The sequence below is a fragment of the Myotis yumanensis genome, unplaced genomic scaffold, assembly GCF_028538775.1.
Source record: "Myotis yumanensis isolate MYYU_CA2020_CCGP unplaced genomic scaffold, mMyoYum1.0.hap1 SCAF_14, whole genome shotgun sequence".
Lineage (NCBI taxonomy): Eukaryota > Metazoa > Chordata > Mammalia > Chiroptera > Vespertilionidae > Myotis > Myotis yumanensis.
This window is the reverse complement of record NW_027223765.1, coordinates 24223736-24239962: the sequence shown is the minus strand read 5'-3', so window position 1 is coordinate 24239962 and position 16227 is coordinate 24223736. Positions and strand designations below refer to the sequence as shown.

The 16227-nt window shown below is 43.4% G+C and overlaps 1 protein-coding gene across 1 annotated transcript in view; it reads right to left on the bottom strand.

Annotated features, from left to right (window-relative positions):
• Positions 1-16227, bottom strand: part of LOC138992387 (collagen alpha-4(VI) chain-like) — a 111586-nt gene that overhangs the window by 4780 nt on the left and 90579 nt on the right. Inside the window, 6 exon segments of the mRNA XM_070391119.1 lie at positions 1014-1240; positions 1722-1812; positions 3571-4254; positions 5795-5885; positions 15211-15704; positions 15795-15806. Coding sequence (XP_070247220.1) covers positions 1014-1240; positions 1722-1812; positions 3571-4254; positions 5795-5885; positions 15211-15704; positions 15795-15806 — 1599 coding nt within the window.

Here is a 16227-nt window from a genome sequence, read left to right as displayed (position 1 = left end):
CAATATTACATACTGAAAACAGAATGACCAACAGGATAAGTTCTATCCTTAATTTTTCACCTAAGGAGATAAAATATGCTGCTGGGCGTGACCACTCCTCTGTCCATCGGTTTTGTTATTATTTCCTTTGAATGTCTGTTTACTTTGGAACCTAAGCGGTAGGACATATCAGCACTTTAATACCTACCTTGGGTTGTAGGCTTGTTATGTGGCAAACACATAAATTAACAAGTTTTATCCTCAAAACAACCCTGTGAGATAGGTATTCACACAATCTCCACTTTACAGATCATAAAACTGAGCCACAGAGATGTGGCCACTTAGCTGGCAGCACCAGAGAGAGACCCATCTAGGCACATTCAAAACCTCCGGGCAATTATCTCTCATTTAATCTAAGCAGGACTATCCACACCACTCACTAGAAATTCTCCCAGCCATCTTTTCCCCTGCATTTTAAAAACTTGACAGTCAAATCCTCCCAAATCTCTTTCTAATGTGGTCACTGTTTTGCTCACTTTGTTGAGCCCATGTAAGAGGTCACATGGTATCTGCATTATTACCGGCTCTAATCCTAAATCATCGCTAGTTGTTTTAGATGAACCCAAAGGTTCCTGAAACTTGGTCGGCACCTATGTGGCCACTCATAGATGAAGGAGGCTTCTATAAGCCAATGCATTTTCCTTCAAGGTCGGGAGCATGTTTGCCGCTTTTGCAATAGATCATTGCTTCTTCACAATGAAATACAGACATGTCATAGGGTGTGCTCCCATCATACCCCCTGAAATAACTTCTGTTCAGCTCACTCAGGTGAAAGTTAGTTCTTGTATATGTTCTTAAACTAATTTCTTTAGCTGCATACATGAATTTGTGTATTTGGAAGGAAAGTATATAAAAGCCAAAATTTGCAAGCTAACACACACAGTACACAGGATTTATTTTTTTAAAGATAAAGACTTTTAAAAGACTTTTAACTCAACCTAAGGAGTAAGGAATAGTTGTGTGTTTTTTTTTACCAGAAGTGGTGTCTGAATTTACTTCTCTTCCATTTTTTTGTTTTGCAGACATTTCTTGTTTGTTTTCTTCAGTGGCATAGCCATTCTTTTCATAATTTTCAAGTGCTTCTTGCTGAGTTACAGATGTCATCGTTGCTGTTCTGTTCTCCTTCAGAAAAAAATCTGTTGCTTCAAGTGCTTCCAAATCATCAGCAAAGCCAGATATGCCACGCTGGCGCTTGGGCAGCCTACATAAAAACAACCCACGTCAAACCGTGTAACCAGACCATGGGAACTGAGACGTTCATTTTCCAATTGATACTGCTGAGCTCAATAAAGCTTTGGGTTTGAGCATTTCCTAAAGATTTTGTTATCACATTAGCTACCTTCTTAGGTTTGCAGAGGCATTTGGGCAAAAGTAGCAACAATATGTTTAGCATTATTTACTTTACCTCTGGGACAATTAGAAGATGGGGATGGGGTGGAATGGAAAATTTTAATTTTTGCTTTTATACACTTATGTGTTCTTTCAATGTTTTATATTGGTCCTGTATTACTCTTAAGGAAAGAAAAGACACATCATATCAGGGTTGTCAAACACGGGAGCATCCTCGCTCCAGTAGCTTGGGTCAGGTCAAGGACTGACACTGCCTGTGACCTTTCTCTAGGGAGTTGTCTCCTGCAAGGGACAGAGCTATGGGACAACTTCAGCTCTAATCCTCAGCCTACCTCTTAATAAGTGACTGCCTCCGAGTGTCCCCGCGGCTGGGGCCCCCACATTCTTCAATGAGCTCTGGGGGTGGGTACTGGTTTGTTCCACCTAAAAATAAAATTTCAAAAATAAAGTCAAATCAAATAAAGCATAAAATAATATAAAACTTGAAAATAAACTAAACATAAAGTAAAATAAAGCATAGAAACAAAAATATTATCCATTAACACAAAAACTTCAAAGACAAAATAAAAATCAAATAAAGCATAAAATAAAGTAAAATAGACAATAAAGCAAAATAAAAAGCAAAACAAAATGAAAATTAAATGAAACAAACATAAGAACAAAAATCCATTGACATAAAATTAAAAAGATGTAAAATAAATTCAAGCAAAGCATAACACAAATACAAAAATAAAACTTAAAGAAATGAAAACATAAAATGCACACTGTCATATGAATAATGTAAAATCACAACATAAAAGAAACCTAACATAATAAAACATAACATAATAAAAAAAATCAAATCATAAAGTGCAACATAACATAATAAAACATAAAAAATAAAAAATGAAATTAAAATAGACTAGAAAAGTGATTCATTCAGCCTTCGTCTCCCTCAAAGAATCACTAAGCCATCAGCCATATATTGCAAATCTCTCTTCCATCTCCTACAACAATAAGAAATCAGAAACTCAGAGTACTTCACTGACCTTTCTGGTGTCACACAGCTCCCTAGTGGCAAAAGTAGGACTAGAACCAAGTCATTGATCTTTGTACCTCACCAACTGGAGAGGCACAATGCTGTGTCAGTACTTCTAAGCTGTCCATCAGACTCCCTTTGATTCCTTCACTGAGGGGCAGATGTCCCTCAAGGCTCCCAGCAGGAGATCACACCCTCTTATAAACTGAGAAATTCATGTCTCCCAGCAAGGCCTCACATGTCACATCGAGGCCCCCTGTACATGACCTGATTGGGATTAGCAGTGGTGGACAGAGCCCAAGACAAACTCCTGGGAATGTGACCAGATCAATACCCACCCCCAAATCCCAACCATCTCCATTATCATGCTAGGAATACAGCTTTGGTACTGGCTGCCTATGAGTTTGGTTCAACTAGTTTGGTTCTGATAGGAGGTGAGGACACTGAGACAGGAGATGGGGAGGAATTCCTGCCCAGGTGCTCTGTCAGTGTGCCCCTCAACCTTCCCTGTTGGCTCCATCCACCCAACCTGAGCAAGTCCCAGAAAAATAAATGTCATATACTCTTGTTATTCAAAGCGTGGTCCACGGCCTACCAGCGTCAGCATCATTTGGGAGCTTGTTAAAAATGCAGAATCCCAGCCCCAGCTCAGACCTACTGAATCAGAATCTACATTTGACAAGATTCCCCAGGAGATGCACGTGCATGTGAAAATTTGAGAAGCACTATTATGCACCACTGGATTCTGGGAAATAGTAATAGCAACAACTGTGCCTTCTAATTGTACAGCACTGGTGCTTTCAAACCTCCTCCATGCACATATTTGAATGTAGGCTTCACAAATCAGAAAGAGATTGTAATTTTCATTTTGGTAAATGAGAAAATCGAGAGGTGGGGGGGACACTTGAGGCCTCCCAACCACCAGCTGAGAGGTTCCAGACAAAAAACCAACATTAGGCTGGGCACAGTGTCAGGGCAATGGCAGCTCAGGGTTTTCAGGAAACGGGGTGCTCCTCTAGGGTCTCCACAGAGGTTGTGAGACTGCATGCACCTCAGCAAGGATGAAGGTTCAGTGGGCACCTGCTCGCCCAATACCAGGCTGTGCAAGTAGTTCTCCCCACCCCAGCCCACCCAGGCATCCCCCGTGCTCAGAGATTGCTCACTTTGTAGGAGGTTCAGGAAGGCCCATGTGAAGCGCCTGGCGTAGGCCACCTCTGTGTCTGAGATCCCCTGCAGGCGCAGCAGGTGCTGCTCAGAAGGGGCGCTGGCCACTCCAGCCAGCTCAGCCAGCTCACGGGTTCCCACGCCGGGACCCAAGGCCAGCACAAACAGAGTGATGCCCTTGCACTTGGCCTCCAGGGACAGAGTCCTCAGCTTCTCCCGGTCCCAGCTGCTAGTCTCACTGGCCACGATGGAGAAGAGAACCTGTGCCCTCCTGGGAAGCGGGGCTGCCAGGAGCACCTTCTCTAGTGTCCACTCCAGGGCATGGCCCAGGGCCGGGGCACCCTGCAGGGGGTGGCCCATGGCCTCCCGGATGTGCCTCTGCATCTGTGCCCGGTGGCCATAGGAGGTCAGGGGGAAAGCCTCCCGCACAGGGGGCCGTCCTGCTCCCGGCCGGAAGCCTGGAGTCGTGTGCATCACCAGAGCCACGCGAGCCCCGTGGAGGGACACGTCTGGCTGCGCAGCCACCTCCAGGTTGTCGAGAGTGGTGTCCACTAGACGCAACGCGGCTTGGTACACATCGGCGCCGACGCTGTGGGAGCTGTCCACCACGAAGGCCACGTCCACGTCCACCGCCAGGGGTCCAGGGGTGCCCGGCCTGCACTCCGGGGCTGGTCGGCACTTGTCTGGAAAGGAAGGGCAGGAGAGGCCAGAGTTACCAGGCATCCCTTTCCTTTCCATGCAAACACACTTCGAGACCCTTGGTAAGAACAGGTGCTGCTAAATGCTATTTGTGTTGACAAGAGCCACAGATGGGCGCTATACCTAAATTCCCATTTTTCAGAAGAAAGAATTGAGACGATGATTCCACGTTTAATATTTTTAACTACTGGGCCATATGGCTTCTTCATTTTTAGGTTCATAGACATCTTCCTGGTTCAGTCCAGGTCCTACCTCTGACCTTGGGCAAATTACTCAGCCTTCCTACTGCCTCAGTGTCCACATCTGTCAGATAGGGACAGTGACGATAATAATAGTACCTACCTTGTGAGGTTTAAATTTTTTAAATGATTCAATATATATGTAACTGCTCAGAACAATGCCTGATAAAGGAAAAACTCAAGTTCAATAAATACCAGCTAAGTCTATGCTTCTACAGGAGAGGAAACTGAAGTCCAGAGAGACAACGTGTCACATGAGATGATGGATGTGAAAGCAGTTTATCAGCTGTTACACACTCTGCCAATGGCAATGCCTGCATTTGATTTGACCAAGCTCTCAGGACCACATCTCTCACGGCAGTGTTACACCTTAATGTGGATCAAGAAGAGGAAACAATTAAATCCCCTTCTGATTTCAGCAATAGGACTCTAGCCCTGGGTGACGTGGGGATGGATGAGTACCCTCCACACATAGGTGTGCATGGGTTTCAGCACAAAATTTTCTCTGGCACAGGCTAGTGTGACATGTGGGACAGAGTGATGGAGGCTGAAGATAGAGACATTGAATGACCTGCCAATATCCCACTGGTGGTCAATGGCAAATCCAGGCCTAAACCCAGGACTCTTGACTCCTAGTTCCATGGTCTGCCCTTCACACTAAGGTGCCACTAAAGAAGGAACACAAGCCCAGCCATCTACAGGAACCTGGCAGGACAGGTGAGTAAGCAGAGCAGGCCAGGGGTAAGACAATAGGGAGGGGAAGGAGAGATGAGGCATTAAAAGGCACTTGCCCCATTTAAAGCGGATAGGCAGCCCTAACCGGTTTGGCTCGGTGGATAGAGCGTCAGCCTGTGGACTCAAGGGTCCCAGGTTCGATTCCGGTCAAGGGCATGTACCTTGGTTGCGGGCACATCCCCAGTGGGGGGTGTGCAGGAGGCAGCTGATCGATGTTTCTCTCTCATCGATGTTTCTAACTATCCCTCTCCCTTCCTCTCTGTAAAAAATCAATAAAATATATTAAAAAAATAAAAATAAAAATAAAAATAAAGCAGATAGGCACAACTCAGCTCTGGCTGACTGTGGCCACATGGGAACTCAACATCTGTGACTTTCAGAATTCCTAAGAAAAACTGTTAATCCAGAATTACCAGGAAATTCCCAGATTCTAAAACTCTGCACATACCAAGAAAATAGACATCTGCAGAACAGATCTGGCTTGTGGCCACCAACTAATTCACCCTATTCTCCGCACATCAGTCCGATCAGAAATACTGCCCATGCTTACCATAGCAGAGAACGCAGCGGGCCATGCGCTCCACGTCCTGCTGGCTCTTGGTCTCCCAGATGAATAGGTGAAATCTGTTGGTTCCATCCATCTAATCCAAACACACACACAAGTTTGTCATTTACTGAATTAAGTTTAGGCCATGTTTTTTTCCAATTCAGATGAGAAAAATATTAATATGGTATTTTAAAAATAATATAATTATAATTTAAATAATATAATTATACATTTTTAAATAATAGTCTATATATGAATATATATTAATATAGGCATATATAGACATTATATTCATCTATATATTGGCATTACCTATTACAATTATTAATAGTCATTTAATTCTCTGGTTCTAACCTGGAGGTTGGACTGTCATTGTTGTGGATACAAGAGCTGTGGGGTCTTCAGGCTCCTGATGTGTATAACCCCAATCAGTGTAATGTTGTGTTGGAATGAGGGTCAGGGAGTTGAGGGTTCGATCATTTATAAATTCCATAAATCTTTAGTGATTGTCCACAGTCTGCAGGATGCAGTGTGGTGAGAGCTATAAACATGGGCAGCACCTCCCTTTAAGGAGGTGGTTATATAAGTCATATACCATTAGGTTGGAAAGAGGCAGTTACCTAAGCGAGGCCTTTCCAGAGTATTCCTGGTATTCAGAGTTGAGACATATCAAAGCCAGAAGGCAAGAATGAGGAGGAATCAGGGAAGGTTTGGCAGGGATGGCAAATCTGTTGATCTCCTTCACTTAACCTTTCCAGTTAGGATTAGTTAATAACTGATATCAAGGTTTAAAAGTAAATAATAGCAACAATAAATCCAACAAGGTCCATGTGACAAGTGGTTAGATAATTAGCAAACCCACTCCCTCTTCTTCCTAGGGCCACAGCTCCACTACCTTTCCCACCCTCCCCTGCAGTTCAGTGGGACCATAGGATCGGGGTCTAACCAATGGCATGTGGGTGAAAGTGACGTATGCCATTTCTAGTGCATGCACTATCCCCCATTGCTCCCGTGGGCCTCGTGCAGAAGATCCAGAAGAAGGCTTTGAGGCCAATGGGTATGATGAGGGTATAAAAGGAGCCCAGGTCCTAAAATGGCTGAAGCAACACCCCCCAACCTCCCCTCACACATTCCCAGAGTCCTGCGTGCACTGGTGCTAGATGGCAGAATAATACTTTATTGTATTAAGCCACTGAGCCTTAGGCATGAATCGTTCCACAGTCAACCTGCCCTGACTAATACAGATTTTTTGCAGAATTTTCACCTCATGATGAAATTAAAAATGCTTTCAGATTGTTTCTCTCAGGAATTGAGGTGTGGTTTGTAAGGAGGTGGATATCTAGGCCTAGTCATGTCCAATCTCTGTCTACTGTCTGTCAAATCATATAGGAGACAGCCCCACTGAAGGTCAGTTTCTCCTCCTTCATCCTTGTGGCCCAGACCAAGCAAGCTCGAGACCCTCGTCTGGTAGCAAGGTGCCAGGCATATGAAGAAGTCATGCTGGCCCTCAGAAAGTCAGATAGGCAAGGCTTGCTTTGAAAAAGAACTTTCTGTAGCATATGTTCCACACAGACCTCTTTACACTTTCTGTTTAGGACTGCAGTATATCCCAAACATTCGAGTGCAACCCTTGTGGGGAAAGAAATATAAAGAGTTGAACTTTTGTTTATGCTAATGTAACACAAAAAAAGAAAGAAGAAAACCCAAACATGGGAACTTTCCTAAGTCTCCTAGAAGGAAGGCCAGATGCATCCTCTCTTGTTCTTCACAGGACAAAGGCAACCTAAATTATGCTTTTTCCTGACTTAGAAATTCAACTCAGCCAAGACTCATTAAACAGCTACTACATAAAAGTGTTCACAAGCCATATGGAGATTTTTTTTAAAAAATGACACACAGTCACGCCTTCAAAGAGCTTAAATGGAAAGATAGACAAACCATTTTCAAGAAAAGGGTCCAATAATATGTTTTAGGAACACAGAAAGGGGAGACTAATTTCAAGGGAAAAGGATAGAGAGACCCTGATGAACATAACAGCATCTGGCACTTCTGAAAGAATGAGTAGGATATTTACCAGGCAAAGAAGCAGGGAAAAGCATTATAGTATGGAGGAACAGCATATACAACGGTCCAGAGGTAGGCAGGTTACCTATAGAATTCTTCTCAAGGCTCCCACGTCCCAGAGATTAGAAAACACCCACCTCCAATGTGCAGCCACACAGCACATCTGAAGGCACATCTGCCAGATGGAGGAGGCTAACATGAAGTCTGAGTGCAGAGTTGCCAACATTCAACATTCATTCAGATCTGCTTCACCAAACCAAATGGATCTAATTAATAACCACGGATCAGAGAAAACAGTGTAGGCACGCATATGACACATTGATAGATTTCCTGGAAATCACATGAGGCAATTTGGAAGGCTTCTGAAATCAGGATCCCTGACAGGGCTCCAAGAGATATGAGAAGACTAGATAACCCTAGGAGCATCGATTTTTACTTCAAGAGTTGTGGGGAAATGCTAAGTTAGGATACATTATCTTCAAATCACAGGAAACATGGGTGAAGTGTGTTCTAAAATGTAGAATTTATGTGAATTTTAAGGTAGTATGAAGAACTTCAAAACAAGTTCAAATAGTTCCCAAGTGTGTACAAAGGAGTGATTCACAAAAAAAGTTTATGTGGCACAAATGGATTTTGTGTCATGAACCCAGGTCCTAGTCTTTGATCTACTGTAATTGGCTATGTGACCTTGGACAAGCCTCTGGCCTCAGTTTCCTCAGCAACAGAGTTTTAGGATAGGACTCGATGCTGCTACGTTTTCTTCCTGTTCCAACAATGACTGTGTTCTGTACGTGTCTCAGGTTCAGGATGCTGTGTTACCTTATTCTCTGAGCAGCTAAGAGAATGCACTTGTGCATCTGTTTTTCTGTTTGTTGGAAAATGACCAAATTCAAATGAATTGGAATAGTTTTAAAACTTGCATCTTTGTGAAAACTTTCCTGCCCAGCTGGCGTGTTTCAGTGGTTGAGCATCGACTTATGAACCAGGAGGCCACCGTTTGATTCCCGTCAGGGCACATGCTGGGTTGTGGACTCCATCTCCAGTGTGGGGCCTGCAGGAGGCAGCCTATCAATGATTCTCTCTCATCATTGATGTTTCTATCTCTCTCTCCCTCTCCCACAAAACTTTTCTTAGGAAGAATAATTTTATGATCATGTTTAAATTTTTCCTGTTCCTGCAAAAATAAAATTGTGGGAACAAGTATTCAAAAACATAATGGAAGTCCATAGGGAAAGTATGATTCAGTATAGATTCATTTGTATTTAGTTGTTATTCATTAACATTTAATTACTTGGACTTTGAACTTGCCAGCATGGTCCTCGTCACTGATAAGGAATTAGACAAGATAATTCCTGAGAAACTTCAAGCAGAGAGACAGTGTTAGGAGGGAATCCCAGAGTGAGGAGAGAAAACAGTCTCTAAATGTCTTCTGCAAACTCCCATCAGCACCAGAAAAGGAAATCTCAAAAATTAAGTACCTCAAATACAAACCAAGTGATCTGCTCAAGGTTCAAAGCTTTACTAAAGTTTGAATCAGCACCTTTGGTAATTCTCTCAACCAACTTTTTCCTGAACTACAGGCCCAGTGCATCAATTCATGCACCAGTGGGATCCCTCGGCCTGGCCTGCAGGGATCGGGCTGAAACCAGCTCTCCAACACCCCCTGAGGGGTCCTGGATTGCAAGAGGGCACAGGCCAGGCCGAGGGACCCCACCAGTAAAGATCAGGGCTGGGAAGGGACCACAGGAGAGCTCCAGAGCATGTCCAGCCCCTCTTGCCCAGTTCCAATCAGGGCCAATAGGGCCACCTTGCCCAGTCCTGATCAGCCAGACCCCAGCAGCAAACTAACTTACTGGAGCATCTGTCCCCTGGTGGTCAGTGCACATCATAGCGACTGGTCGAACGGTTGAACGGTTGGACACTTAGCATATTAGACTTTTATTATATAGAATATCCAGTTGTGCTCTATAGGGACTAGTTGTATGCTAAAGACAGGAGTATAAGGGGTTTGAGAAGATGAAGCACATGGATTTACATTAGCACCCTCTTTTGTTTTAATGAACAGAAAGACATTTCCTGAAAGGATATAGGCAACCCTGGAACTTGAGCCCTCACTATTAAAAAACTCTCCATAGGCCCTGAGTTAGAGAGACCCACAGGGTCTCAGCTGTTGTATTCAGCTGCCAGAGGCCATGGGACAATGTTCATTCCTGGGAGTGAGTAAGGGGGTATTTTGGGCTTAGACAGAAGGGAGGAGAGAGATAGAAAAAAAGTGCTGGGGAGGAGAATTTGCCAGAGGAAGAGCTAACTGGACCCTAAGGAGGGAGAGTTAGAAAAAAATCTGGCATCCAGTTGAGGTAAGGGCTCAGGGAACAAGGAGGGAGAACTGAAAAAATGAGAGAAGGACACAGAAGAGAACAGTCATGTAGCCTGTGACTGACCCTGGAGCTTGAGTCCAGTTTGGGCTCCTGCCACTTGGCGTGGTCCCACCAAGACTGCCATGAGGTCTTCCTGGACTCCCCAGCAAATATTAGGGGTCAGCATTGGATTGAGGTTGCTGGATAGCAGGGTGGGACTAGGGAACCAGACATATGGGAAAGCCAATGCCAGGACGATGTAGTTTAGAACAAGTCATTTCACCTCTGACCTTCCCTTACCTCCTCTGGAAATGTAGACTAGCATTATTAACTTGTAGGATGATTGGGATCATACCAACATTCCTCAAATTTTAACATTTATGCAAACCACCTGGGGATCTTATTAAAAACACAGACAGGGCCAATTTGATTAGATTGGGGGTAGAGCTTGGGATTTGGCATGTCTCACACACCTGGGTGATGCTGCTGTGACTGGTCCCAGGATGACATTTTGAGTGGTGAGGGGTTAAGATGACAAGACATGAAAAGCATGTAGCATGGCGGTTGGAACTCCATAGGCATTCACCAAATAAAAGCTATCCAATTTAACAGTTGCTGGGCCAAGGCGCCCTCTTAAGGACCTTGAGAAGATGGTAATAATAATGGCTTACACTGAGTATGCACATAGAACGTGTCAGATGTCCCTGTAGTACTATCCTATATAATAAAGAGCTAAGATGCTAATTAGACCAAACAGCAGAATGACTGTCTGGATGAAGCCGAGGCTGTGAAAGCTGAGGTAGCTGGGGCTGTGAGGGCCAAGCCCCTTGCATGAATTTCGTGCATTGGGCCTCTATTCTCTTATAATTCCCACAGCAAACCTGTGAGCTTATCCCTATTTTATGGGTGAATAAATTGAGGTCCCAGTGCTAAGTAACATGTCCAAACAACATAGGAGACAAAGCCATAGTTTGAAGCCTCATTGCCTAATTTGTTCCTCAGTTGCTGATCCTGGCTTTAGGGGAGTAACAATCCAACAGGAAACAGCAGTCCCCAAGGCCTCAGCAAGGACCTGTCTGGACAACCCAGTATTTTCTTTAAAAAAAAAAAAAAGAAAGAAAGAAAAGAAAGGAAAAAGAAAAAACTATGTATATATATCAACTTTTATGAATTCTGAAATTATACCAACATTTTTAAAAAACCCAGATTCTCTTTGGCCTTCCTCTTAACATAGGGGTTAGCAAAAGTAGGTTTGCAGTTGTAATACAAATAAATAATACAATAATTAATAAATAATAGTACAAGAATAAACTCTGTTGCCCTGAACACTGTGGCTCAGGTGATTGAGCATCATCATGTGCACTGAAAGGTTGCTGGTTTGGTTCCCAGTCTGGGCACAGGCCTGGGTTGGGAGCTCGATCCCTAGTAGGGCAGCGGTCGACAACCTTTTGGACCTCACGGACCACCAGTTGGTGACCACTGCAGTAGGGGATATGTAGGAGGTAGCCGATTGATATTATGCTTTCATGTCAATGTTTCTCTCTCTTGCTCTCACTCTCCCTTTCTCTCTAAAATCAATTTTTTAAAAAAATCTTTTTTAAAAAAAGAATGATTGTGTGTACTCACAACTTAGATAAATTTACTTTTGCCCACCCCTGTATTTTCATCTTCTAAACCTCATTTTACTTTTTATCTTCATGATAGTCAGAAATCCAAATCCATTCCTTAGGGTTTGTTTTTGTTTTTGTTTTGTTTTTTTTGTTGTTGTTTTTTTAAATATATTTTATTGATTTTTTATAGAGAGGAAGGGAGAAAGATAGATAGTTAGAAACATCGATGAGAGAGAAACATCGATCAGCTGCCTCCTGCACATCTCCCACGGGGGATGTGCCCGCAACCCAGGTACATGCCCTTGACCGGAATCGAACCTGGGACCTTTCAGTCCGCAGGCCGACGCTCTACCCACTGAGCCAAACCGGTTTTGGCAGGGTTTGTTTTTTTAAGAACAATACACAAATAGAAATAGGGCCAGTTCATAGATGTATCTCATAGTATGGTTGTAAAGATAAAATAAATTAATGTATGGAAAGAACTTTGAACTTCTAAACTCTCTTCCTATTTTTGACTTCTGAATAAAAACCTCATTGCTAATGGGAATTCCAAACCTTGAGCAAGTTAACTTCTCATAGTTTCATCATCTAAAACATGAGCCCATATTAATAGTTATCTCACTGGGATTAAGTGAATCAATAAGTGGGAAGATCTTAGAACTGAGCCTGACTCAATAAACATGAGCTATTTTCTGAGGTATTGTTTCAAGGGAACATATGCTATATTTTTTATAAAGAAAAATTAAATTGGAAATCTGGCACACAAATTGCATTTTTCCTGTAATCCTCTGGTTTTTAACTTTTAAAAAATTGGGTGAATGAAGTCATGTTTTGAGACCCTTGGACACTTCTTGACAATGGGATTAGGCTCACATAGTCCAAATGCTGTAACACTGTTTTATCCAGGGCTGAGAGGACTCAATGGATGGTTTAAAGAATCTTTTCAATATACCCACAGCCTCCAAGCATGTTTAAATGGACTGAGACGTTAGGGCATCTGTTTATATAATTGTTTCAAATTGAATAACCATCATTTTGCCAGAAGCATCTGGGTGTTGTTCTGAAAAATAAAATAATATAGAGGTGAAAGACAAAATCTCCACAGATAGTCAAGGAAAGCCCTAGGCAGAAGAAAAGTCACAGGATATTCACACTCTCCTAACAGGACTCCCCTACAAATAGAGCCCAGGATAGGGGACGTTAAGGTTGCAATATGCCCAGTTGTAACAAAATGAAGATTTTTCTAAAAGGCCCCGAAAGGCGGTTCTCGTTTTCACAGTTTATCTCCTTGCTAATATCACCAGAAATGAGGTCATTTATTACATTTGAGCTGGCAAGCACCATTTAACATCCTTTCTAAATTGTTAAATTTAAGGAACAGAGTGGTGTCCCAGCATCCTGGGGCAAGAATATGTCCAAGAAATGGAGAGGAGAGCAGATAGAAGTGACAGGAATGAGGTCCATGAATATGTAAGCAGGCAAGTTCTTCTCATAAGCCACTATATCCTGTTACTCGGAACCTAAAGCAACGAAGAGGGCAAGAACCTCTTGGGGAAGGATCATCTCTACATCAGATCCAAGTACTGTCTGCTCTCAGACAGCAGCACCGATGAGCATTTGAGGGATTAACTTTACCCTACAAATCACTCTCCGATCATTAGGGAAATGCCTTCCAGAAAACAGATAGTTACACCTGGCAAGAAGCCTAGATAATGTCTAGTTGTGACCCTCTCCATTTTAGAGCTGAGCAAAATGAGACTCAGAAAGGTGAAGAGACTTTTCCAAAGTCACCTCATTATTGATGAAAAAGACAAAACCTACATCTCTAATGTAAACCATTATTTGTTTATACTCTGCCTTTATTCCTCCTCTCAGGAGATCATTGAGAGTTGCCTCCATCCCCACTAACCCATCCCTGTCCAGACATCCTGCTAGGCCAGCGGTTCTCAACCTGTGGGTCTCGACCCCTTTGGCAGTCGAATGACCCTTTCTCAGGGGTCACCTAAGACCATCCTGCATATCAGATATCTACATTACCATTTATAACAGTAGCAACATTACAATTATGAAGTAGCAACGAAAATAATTTTATGGTTGGGTCACAACATGAGGAACTGTATTTAAAGGGCCAGAAAGTTGAGAACCACTGTGCTAGGCAAAAAGGACGTGTCCTGAACAAGGAATGCACCCTCTGCATTTTAACTTTGTTTCTCAAAGCCCAAAATATTTGTCCATCCTTTCCATCAGTTTTCAAGCTGTCGCAATTTTATCTATTGATTCTTAGAAGTATATTCACAGCTGTGTCAACAAAATCTCTCACCTACTGCTGCTGTTGCACACTCAACCTCCAAAGAAAATGAAGTAGTCTAGCCCAGCCAAAGTCATTAGCTATTAGGTCAAATTATATGACATTTCCATTTTTGCCAGTCAAAAACAACTGAATATTGGCAATGTCACATGGCTCAACCTGACACTCATAAGCCTCCGGGAAGCTCTTAAGTAGAGAATAGCAACTTAGATCCAAGACGGTGGGTGGAGCAGGTGGATGTTACACTCAGTTCCTCCCAAGACCAAACTGGAATTACAATTAAAATATAGAGCAATCAACCTGAATAACCAACTGAAGACTAGCCGAAAATAAGTCTTATAACCAAGGATTTACAGAAGAAGCCACAGTGAGACTGGTAGGAAGGGTATGTGAAAGGGCTGCCCCCCCCCCACTACCCCCCCCCCCACCACCACCACCACCACCCCCGCCCCCGGGCAGCAGCTGAGATTTCAGAGGGCTATAAAAACTGTAAAGGTTTGCCCTGAGAAGTGTAAGGTCTCATCCCCAAGTTGGACTCCCCAGCCAATAGCACATATATGGGGGTGTAAACATATAAAAACCAACCAGCTCTTCACTTAAAATTGGTGCACATTATCTGCTTTCCTCTATGGATATGTATTTTCTAGACCCAAGTGAGAAAAGAAAATTATATCCTGTGGACCCCCACACAACAACTTAGAACCGTGGTTCAACATAAGCTCTAAAGGCAGACATCAGTCTGCCACCAACTAGATACTTGACTTTCAATGACAGACTTAACGTCTCCAAGCCTCCATTTTCTTATTTCTGAAAATGGAGATATACAATAAACCTAACTTACAGAGTTTGGGGGATAATTAAATAATTTGTGAGGTACATAGCACGAAGTATATGCTCAAGAATGGCCAGCCAGCACTAATAGTAGAGTCCATAATGAATATACCCTCCATGCATACACACCAATTTCTGGGAAATTCTTCCCTTGAACAGCTCTCATTCCTCCTGTGGTCCTTGATGGAGAGGTAAGGACATGTACTAACTGACCCAGTTCCCCTGCCCCCCAGGGGTTCCCCCACATACCACCAGGGCATCCGGGAGGCTGTGCTCCTCTGTGAAGGTGATGACTGCAGGGATGATGTCCAGCGCACTGAGCTCCAGTGTGGCCGTGCTGACGGACTCGGCATCATAGGCCCAGCCCGCCTGGAAGAACACAGCCACTTTCCTCATGAGAAGGCCCGAGCGCACACGTTTGAATCCGTGTCTTGCCACAAACCTCATGGCGGCCCCAAGGTTCCTACTGCCCGATGACCTTTCCCGGGGGATTTTCCTGACTGCCTGGAGGAGGGCGGGCTTCCCCCTGTAGTCCGAGAAGCGAATCAGGTAATCTATTTTGTTGTTGTACGAAACGATGGCCACTCTCGCACCCTTTGGGCAGTTACTCTCGCTTATTTCCATCTTCATCAGCAGAGACAATAAAATGTCTTTCATCCTCTCAAAATCCAAGTCGGAGACGTCATTTGACATGTCCAAGGCAAAGACCACTTCGGTCGGGAACACTGGGCACTTGGAAACACCTTGACACATGGAAACACGGATTTAAGATTTTCTGCAATGCCTCTAACAAGTGAAGATTTGAGTGAATAAGAAAAAAACATATTATTTACCTGCTGAACACGCTGGAAGGGAAATTATTTTGGAGAGAAAAGAGGACATTGTTAGTTCACATGAGTAGTGGTATGTTTTCCATGGCAGTGCTTCTGCCTAGTGGTTAGAGCATGGGCCCCGCAGACTGAAGGGTCTCGGGTTCGATTCTGGTCAAGGTCATGTAGCTCAAGTTAAATGCTTGATCCCCAGCCCTGGTCGGGTGTGTGCAGGAGACAACCAATCAATTGGTCTCTTTCACATCGATGTTTCTCTCTCTTTGTCTTTCCTCCTCCCTCTCTTTCCCTCTCTCTAAAGATCAATGGGAAAAAAACATCCTCAGGTGAAGATTAAAAACAACAACAAAAGAACAAAGCTTCTCTTTGCCTGCTTTGGGATAAGAAACACCAAGATGCAGTCGTGCAGGAGTGCAATTATCACTGCATTTCATGGGCT